The 9,540-nt window shown below is 41.0% G+C and overlaps 1 protein-coding gene across 1 annotated transcript in view; it reads right to left on the bottom strand.

Moving 5' to 3' along the window:
* Window positions 1-5,684: 5,684 nt before the first annotated feature.
* Window positions 5,685-9,540, bottom strand: part of LOC129519856 (phospholipid-transporting ATPase ABCA3-like) — a 202,114-nt gene continuing 198,258 nt past the window's right edge. Inside the window, 2 exon segments of the mRNA XM_055340688.1 lie at window positions 5,685-5,825; window positions 6,197-6,270. Of these exon segments, the coding sequence (XP_055196663.1) occupies window positions 5,685-5,825; window positions 6,197-6,270 (215 nt within the window).

Genomic DNA, 9,540 nt, shown 5'->3' with positions numbered 1-9,540 from the left:
GGATTGCATTAAACGTGTAAATTGCCCTGGGTAACATTGACATTTTCACAATATTAATTCTGCCAATCCATGAGCATGGAATATTTTTCCATCTCTTTGTGTCTTCCTCAATTTCTTTCAGAAGTGTTCTATAGTTTTTAGGGTATAGATCCTTTACCTCTTTGGTTAGGTTTATTCCTAGGTATCTTATGCTTTTGGGTGCAATTGTAAATGGGATTGACTCCTTAATTTCTTTCTTCAGTCTCAAGTTAGTGTATAGAAATGCCATTGATTTCTGGGCATTGATTTTGTATCCTGCTACGCTACCAAATTGCTGTATGAGTTCTAGCAATCTTGGGGTGGAGGCTTTTGGGTATTCTATGTAGATTATCATGTCATGGGCAAAGAGGGAGAGTTTGACTTCTTCTTTGCCAATTTGAATGCCTTTAGTGTCTTTTTGTTGTCTGATGGCTGAGGCTAGGACTTCCAATACTATGTTGAATAGCAGTGGTGAGAGTGGACATCCCTGTCTTGTTCCTGATCTTAGGGGAAAGGCTCCCAGTGCTTCCCCATTGAGAATGATATTTGCTGTGGGCTTTTTGCAGATGGCTTTTAAGATGTCGAGGAAAGTTCCCTCTATCCCTACACTCTGAAGAGTTTTGATCAGGAATGGATGCTGTCTTTTGTCAAATGCTTTCTCTGCATCTAATGAGAGGATCATGTGGTTCTTGGTTTTTCTCTTGCTGATATGATGAATCACATTGATTGTTTTACGAGTCTTGAATCAGCCTTGTGTCCTGGGGATAAATCCTACTTGGTCGTGGTGAATAATTTTCTTAATGTGTTGTTGGATCCTATTGGCTAGTATCTTGTTGAGAATTTTTGCATCCATATTCATCAGGGATATTGGTCTGTAATTCTCCTTTTTGGTGGGGTCTTTGGTTTTGGAATTAAGGTGATGCTGGCCTCATAGAATGAATTTGGAAGTACTCCATCTCTTTCTATCTTTCCAAACAGCTTTAGTAGAATAGGTATGATTTCTTCTTTAAACGTTTGATAGAATTCCCCTGGGAAGCCATCTGGCCCTGGACTCTTGTGTCTTGGGAGGGCTTTGATGACTGCTTCAATTTCCTCCCTGGTTATGGGCCTGTTCAGGTTGTCTATTTCTTCCTGTTCCAGTTTTGGTAGTTTGTGGCTTTCCAGGAATGCGTCCATTTCTTCTAGATTCCGTATTTTATTGGCGTAGAGCTGTTCATAATATGTTTTTAAAATCGTTTGTATTTCCTTGGTGTTGGTAGTGATCTCTACTTTCTCATTCATGATTTTATTAAATTGAGTCTTCTCTCTCTTCTTTTTAATTAGGCTGGCTAATGGTTTATCTATCTTATTAGTTTTTTCAAAGAACCAACTCCTGGTTCTGTTGATCTGTTCCACAGTTCTTCTGGTCTCAATTTCGTTGAGTGTTGCTTGAATTGTAATTAACTCTCTTCTTCTGCTGGGCGTAGGGTCCATTTCCTGTTTTTTTCTCTAGCTCCTTTATGTGTAAGGTTAGCTTTTGTATTTGAGTTCTTTCCAGTTTTTGAATGGATACTTGTATTTGGATGCATTTCCCCCTCAGGACTGCTTTTGCTGCATCCCAAAGATTTTGAATGGTTGTATCTTCATTCTCATTAGTTTCCATGAATCTTTTTAAATCTTCCTTAATTTCCTGGTTGACCCTTTCATCTTTTAGCAGGATGGTCCTTAACCTCCACGTGTTTGATGTCCTTCCAAACTTCTTGTTGTGATTTAGTTCTAATTTCAAGGTGTTATGGTCTGAGAATATGCAGGGGACGATCCCAATCTTTTGGTATCGGTTCAGACCCGATTTGTGACCCAGTATGTGGTCTATTCTGGAGAAAGTTCCATGTGCACTTGAGAAGAATGTGTATTCAGTTGAGTTTGGATGTAACGTTCAGTAGATATCTGTGAAATCTATCTGGCCCAGTGTATCATTTAAAGTTCTTGTTTCTTTGGAGATGTTGTGCTTAGAAGACCTATCGAGGGTAGAAAGAGCTACATTGAAGTCACCAAGTATAAGTGTATTATTATCTAAGTATTTCTTCACTTTGGTTAATAATTGGTTTAAGTATTTAGCAGCTCCCACATTCGGGGCATATATATTGAGGATTGTTAAGTCCTCTTGTTGGATAGATCCTTTAAGTATGATATAGTGTCCCTCTTCATCTCTCACTACAGTCTTCGGGGTAAATTTTAGTTTATCTGATATAAGGATGGCTACCCCTGCTTTCTTTTGAGAACCATTTGAATGGTAAATGGTTCTCCAACCTTTTATTTTCAGTTTGTAGGTGTCCTTCTGCCTAAAATGAGTCTCTTGTAGACAGCAAATAGATGGGTCCTGTTTTTTTATCCAGTCTGAAACCCTGTGCCTTTTGATGGGGTCATTAAGCCCATTCACATTCAGAGTTACTATTGAAAGATATGAGTTTAGTGTCATCATGATATCTATTCAGTCCTTGTTTTTGTGGATTGTTCCACTGAACTTCTTCTTAAAGGGGAATTTTAAGAGTCCCCCTTAAAATTTCTTGTAGAGCTGGTTTGGAGGTCACATATTTTTTCAGTTCCTGCCTGTCTTGGAAGCTCTTTATCTCTCCTTCCATTTTGAATGAGAGCCTTGCTGGATAGAGTATTCTTGGTTGCATGTTCTTCTCATTTAGGACCCTGAATATATTCTGCCAGCCCTTTCTGGCCTGCCAGGTCTCTGTGGAGAGGTCTGCTGTTACCCTAATATTCCTCCCCATAAAGTCAGGGACTTCTTGTCTCTTGCTGCTTTAAGGATCTTCTCTTTATCTTTGGAATTTGCAAGCTTCACTATTAAATGTCGAGGTGTTGAATGGTTTTTATTGATTTTAGGGGGGGATCTCTCTATTTCCTGGATCTGAATGCCTGTTTCCCTTCCCAGATTGGGGAAGTTTTCAGCTAGGATTTGTTCAAATACATATTCTGGCCCTCTGTCCCTTTCGGCGCCCTCGGGAACCCCAATTAAACAAAGGTTTTTCTTCCTTAGGTTGTCATTTATTTCCCTTAATCTGTCTTCATGATCCTTTAATTGTTTGTCTCTTTTTTCCTCAGTTTCCCTCTTTGCCATTAACTTGTCTTCTATGTCACTCACTCGTTCTTCCACCTCGTTAACCCTCGTCGTTAGGACTTCTAGTTTGGATTGCATCTCATTCGATTGATTTTTAATTTCTGCCTGATTGGATCTAAATTCTGCAGTCATGAAGTCTCGTGAGTCCTTAATGCTTTTTTCTAGAGCCACTAGTAGCTGTGTAATAGTGCTTCTGAATTGGCTTTCTGACATTGAATTGTAATCCAGATTTTGTAACTCTGTGGGAGAGAGGACTGTTTCTGATTCTTTCTTTTGAGGTGAGGTTTTCCTTCTAGTCATTTTGCTCAGTGCAGAGTGGCCAAAAACAAGTTGTATTGGGAAAAGGAGAAAAAGAGAGAGAGAGAAGGAAAGAAAAGAGAAAAAGAAAAAAGAAAAAAAAAGGAAAAAAGAGAAGAAAACGAGAAAGAAAAAGAAAGAAAGGTGAAAAAAAGGGGTGGTGGGGGAAGCAATCAGAAATCAAAAAGAAAAAAAAACAAAAAACAAAAAACACGGGGGAGTATCTTCTGATTCTGTGTACTTTAAGTCCCTTGACTTCCCCTGGAACTGGTCCGTCTAGCTGGTCTTCTGGGGGGAGGGGCCTGTTGTGTTGATTTTCAGGTGTTAGCACTTGGGGGAGCTGCTCTGCCCCCTGCCTGCTGCAGGGCTCAGCGGGGGTTGTTTACCCCGTGAGGCCCCAGGAGGAACAGCCCCAGTGGCTATGGCAGCTCTGGAAACCTGGATTCAGCTCCCACAGTAACTACGGGGCTCTCTATCCGCTGGGCCTGGAGGCTCTGGGGCGGGGCCGCTGATCTGCTCAGTTCGGGGCAGGAGCGTCCTTGCTGTCATGGGCCCTCCCGGCCTCTGCCTGTACGGGGGGAGGCCGGATCCTGGGCTGTGTCCTGGTGCTCTGTGCTCCGGGGCCTGCGCTGTTGGATTCGCGCTCCCGCCCCGCAGCCCGCTCCGCGGAGTCGCCCCCGAGTCCCTCCGAGCTGCTCCGGGTCCCGCCGTGCGCGCTGCAGCCCTTAGGGATCTCGGCGCACTCTCCCCAGGGCGCAGGTGTCTGTTAGTGTCCCAGGGATCCCGAGGGCATCCCCGCCCTCCTGGGTCCTGCTCTAACTCCCTGCGAGCCCCTTTCCGCCGGGAAGGTTGGTGCAGCTCCTGCTTCTCCGGGACGGGACGGGGCTCTCCTGTCCTGGGGACACTCGCCCCGGCCTCAGCCCGGCTCCTCGCGGGGCCCCTCCCCCTCGGAGGCCTTTTGTTCCTTTATTTCTTTTTCCCCGTCTTCCTACCTGGATAGAAGCGCGAACTCTTCTCACTGTAGCATTCCAGCTGGTCTCTCTTTACATCTCAGGCCGAATTCGTAAATTTTCAGGATGGTTTGAAGGTTATCTAGGTAATTTTTTGGGGACAGGTGACTTGGGGACCCTGCTCTTCCGCCATCTTGCCCCTCCTCCAATTCAATTTTGCAGTTTTGTATTTTCAGGAACAACTTACAGAGATTCCTTGAAAGGAGGGAAAAAACTCACCTGGGCTTTTTTTTTTTTTTTTTTTTTTTTGAGCGTCAGATGGGATGAGGTGTTTTCTTTTTTTTTTTTTTAATTGGAGTTTGAGGGGGATCCCTGGGTGGTTCAGCGGTTTAGCAACTGCCTTTGGCCCAGGGCGCAAACCTGGAGTCCCGGGATCAAGTCCCATGTCGGGCTCCCGGCATGGAGCCTGCTTCTCCCTCTGCCTGTGTCTCTGCCTCTCTCTCTCTCTCTGTGTGTGTCTATCATGAATAAATAAATCTTAAAAAAATAATTAGGGTTCGATTTGCCAACATTTAACACACAGTGCTCAACCTATCAAATGTCCCCATCAGTGCCCATCACCCAGTCACCCCATCCCCTCCCCTTCTACTACCCCTTGTTGGTTTCAGATGGGATGAGTTTTGATTAACATTATCATTTTTAAAAAGTAGTTATTAATAAGTTTAAGTTTTCTACTTTTTCTTGGGCCTATTTACTTATGTCTACACATAATCAAAAATTGTATGAGACAAATTAAATTTGGTCCCAAACTCAGATTAACCAGAATGGCTGATATGGTGGCATACTCAGGAAGAAATTTGCCAGAAGCCATGCTGGTGTGGAAACAAGGGGCAGATGTTTTTGGGAGACAATTCTTCATGGGTCTCTTGCATTTCTGCATGACTGTGTTGCCTTGTAGAATTAGAAATTAAAGAACTGGCACAAATATAATCTCTGAATACTGGTGTTGCTGTAACAAACCCGTGTCTTTGACCCAAGACCCAATGTCCTCTGACAGTATTTGTAAAACCGTGGAAAGCCAACTTGATAACCTTCAATTAGGGTAAAATCGCAGTTCAGCTCTGCACAACAGGTCACTTAATCTCTAAAGCTAACAAATTTTCTTCTTTGGGGGATTAACCTGTGTATACACACGTGCACACACACACCACATAAAGACACATAAGAGGTTGAAAAGGAGAAGTCCCTCTGTGTATCTAAGTGCAGGCAGCAATCTAAGAAAGACACTGATCACTAGTTGGAATTGAATCTCATAGCAGTTTTATTTCTTGAATGCTTTCTGTTTTATCAATATTAGCAATGGTCAGGAAGATTTGCTCCAGTGTTATCCGGCTGACAGAGTAGTCTTCTAGATTGAATAGGGCTTTAGCTTCCTCCAAAATACTAAACATCTTAAACAGAAAAAAAAATGGTATTACTATTGTAATATCCCCAGTGACTCTTTTCCCCACCCAGTCATTCCCCAACTCCTGCCAGGCTTATGCTCAAGGATAAAAAGACTTGGAAGGGGGAAACTAGAAAGCAGAAGGAACAGGTGGCTGAAAAATAAAAGAGGAGGCAGTTTTCCATCCTCAGTTTCTTGATAGTATGGAATAATAGAATATAGGGTCAAAAGTCTCAAACTACAGGGCCTTTGAAAAGTAACTTAAAGGTTCTCCTTTGTCATTGTCAGGATCCCATTCTACATACTTGAATTTCAATGCCTCCTTCTGTCAGTCCTCTATTATACATGATGCTAGAAGTGTATGATTTCTACAATCACCTTTCCCCAGCAGATTTCCTGTTTTGGAATGTAGTAGCAAATAATCCCTTGGTGCTCCTGGTTTATGATGTAACCTAGGAAAGGAAAGTAACAGAAGGGCCGCATATTTGGTAAGAGTTTTACACAATTCCCAAATAAATACCACTTCAATTGTCCATACCAATTGCAGAGAGAATATATGTTAATACAAAGGATAGCATAATCCCAAAGCCCATTCTCTTTTAGTATATGTCACTTTATTAAATATTTCAATAATTTCCGTGTGAAATATGGTCTTAATTGCCACAAACTAAAAAATAGTTTGTAAAAATTACAGAGGGTCAAATAATCACGGCAAGCTCAGACACTTACTTTGCCAAACCTGAGTTACATAAATCATAGTTTCATTGTCCTGAAACTGCTCATAAAATTTGGGTGCGGTTTCTTTCTCCAGGTGTGTGTGTATGGGTGTGTGTGTGTGTTTAGGGTAAGATCCTTATACTGTTCTTTTTTAAAAAAATTATTTATTCATGAGAGAGGTAGAAAGAGAGACAGGCAGAGACACAGGAGGAGAGAGAAGCAGGCTCCACGCCGGGAGCCCGACGCTGAGCCCGATGCGGGACTCGATCCCGGAACCAGATCCCGGGACTCCAGGATCATGCCCTGGGACAAAGGCAGGCACTAAACCGCTGAGCCAACCAGGGATCCCCAGATCCTTATACTATTCTTACAACTAGGTAATCTTCCTAATCCTAAAGGAAAGAAAAAAATCATCATAATAAAACACGTATGTGAAGACATTCACTGGAGAAATGGGATATTACAGCTTTTGAAAATACAGTAGTAGTACTGTAGCCATTCCTGATTGATAGAATGCACTTGTATGCATTATCACACAATTGAAGATTATTGCAAATGGAATTAATTGAGATTAAAATATTTAAAAAGTACATGTCAATAATACCGATTTTATCTTGTAATGAGTCCCTAAATAACCTCCACAAGGTAAAATGTTAAAAAGCTCTTCAAATTGGGGAATACATCAAACATATAAACTATGTAACATGTATGGAACATAAATGTACAGCTCAGTGGATTATAATAAGGTTAACAAACATGTAAGTGGAACCCAGCACTCACTCCAGCAGTCAGTTATGTGCTACTATTAAGACTCTCTTCCTCCCTATGGTAAGCATTTATTTTCCTATTCTTTATGGTTTTATTGCCTAAGTATGGAATCCAAAATGCTATAGTTTGATTTTGCCTGTTTTGTACTTCCTATGAGTGCAATTATACAGTCTGTATTATTTTTATCTGGCTCTTTCACTCATATTTTTAAGATTCATCAGTGCTGCTATGTATAACTGTACTTCATTTGTTTTCATTACTATAAAGCTGACAGTGTATGACTATACCTCTATTGTTGGTGGATATATGGTATGGTATCCAGCCTCCTAAATGGCCCCAAATGATCCCTACTTCCTAGTAATCACAAAATTGTCTAGTCCTCTCCTCAAAGAATAGGGCTGACATATTTTCACTGCAGAAACAACAGAGTGTGACTTCTGAGGCTGATTCATAAAAGACATTGTGGTTTCTATTTTGCTCTCTTTAGGATCAGTTGATATAGGGGAAGTCAGACACTATGTTGTAAGGAGAACACTCAAGAGGTCCTGTGGAAGGAGAGAAGCATGTGGTGAGGAACTGTCAAAAGCCATATATGCAAGTCATCTTGGAAGAAGATCGTCCAGCTTCAGTGAACCTTCAGATGATTGAAGCCCCAGTCAACAGCTTTACCCCATTTTCATGAAAGACCATGAGCGAGAACTATCCAGTTAAGCCATTCCTAAATTTCTAACTCACAGAAGTGAGTGTTTATTTTTTAGACTACTAGTTTTTTTTGTAATTTGTTATGCAGCAAGAGATAATATAGCTTCCAGTTTGAGGCTATTACATATAATTAAAAAAATACTCTCTCCCTACCTCATGGTGCTTCTATGAAATCATTTTCCTAGGAGTGGAACTGTTGGGGTAGGGGTTTGAGATTCACTAGCATTAGTAGATACTGCCAACATTTTTCAAGTATTTTTTTTTTTTCCAGGCAGCCACGTTTGAGAGTACACCTTATCCATATCTGTAACAACTCTTGGTATGGTCAATTTTTAAATTTGTAGCCTTTCTTATGGGTGTTCAGTGTTATCTAACTGCAAGTTTAAATTTGTATTTCCCAAGTGCCTGGGTGGCTCAGTTGGTTAAACGTCAGCCTTTAAACGTCTGCCTTTGGCTCGGGTCATAATCCCTAGGTCCTCAGATGGAGCCCCACATCAGGCTTCCTGCTCAGCAGGGAGTCTGCCTCTCATACTCCCTCTGCCCACCCCCCACTTGTACTCTCTCTCTCTCTCTTGCTCATTCTCTCTCTCAAATAAATGAAATCTTTAAATTTGTAATTCCCAGATAACTAATGATGTTCAGCACCTTCTATATGTTTGCTATTTTGGTTACTTTTTAATTTTATGTTATTAATTAATTAATTTTTAAATATTTTATTTATTCATTCATGAGAGACACAGAGAGAGAGAGAGATAGAGACACAGGCAGAGGGAGAAGCAGGCTCCATGCAGGGAGCCTGACATGGGACTCGAACTGGGGTCTCCAGGATCAGGTCCGGGGCTGAAGCTGGTGCTAAACCGCTGAGCCACCTGGGCTGCCCTTGGTTACTTTTTTAAATAGAAAATTGCTCTATCAAAAACTTGACTATTTCTAGAGTCCCTAGCTATTTAATATCAATGTCAAAATATTTAATATCCAAACCATCCTTTCTCTTCCCTTGGCTGTGTCCAGCATAACTGCCAATTGTACATGAGTCTTGTTGCTGTCAGTGGTTTTTGCTTACCTGTTTGTATTCCATGTTTTTTGGGAGATACTCTATCACTTAATTTTTGTTATAGATATTATAGATGTTTACCACGGTGTTTCACTTTTGTCATTCTATTTGTGTGTGTGTATGTTATGTCTATATACATTTACAATAGCCAAGATATGGAAGGAACTTAAGTGTTCACTGGTAGATGAATGGATAAAGAAGATGAGATATACATATATCTATGTATCTATATCTATACACACAATGGAATATTACATAGCCATAAAAATGATGAGATCTTGCTGTTTGTAACAACATGGCTAAATCTGGAGAGTATTATGATAAGTGAAATAAGGAGGATGGAGAAAAATACCATGTGATTTCACTTTTATGTGGAATCTAAAAAACAAAACAAATGAACAATTTGGGTTAGAATCAGACCTGTAGATATGGAGAAAAAATCGATGGCTGCCAGAAGGAAGAGGGTGATGGGACAGGCAAA

Source organism: Nyctereutes procyonoides, unplaced genomic scaffold, assembly GCF_905146905.1.
Source record: "Nyctereutes procyonoides isolate TBG_1078 unplaced genomic scaffold, NYPRO_anot_genome, whole genome shotgun sequence".
NCBI classification, from domain to species: domain Eukaryota; kingdom Metazoa; phylum Chordata; class Mammalia; order Carnivora; family Canidae; genus Nyctereutes; species Nyctereutes procyonoides.
This window is presented reverse-complemented; position numbering and strand designations above follow the sequence as displayed.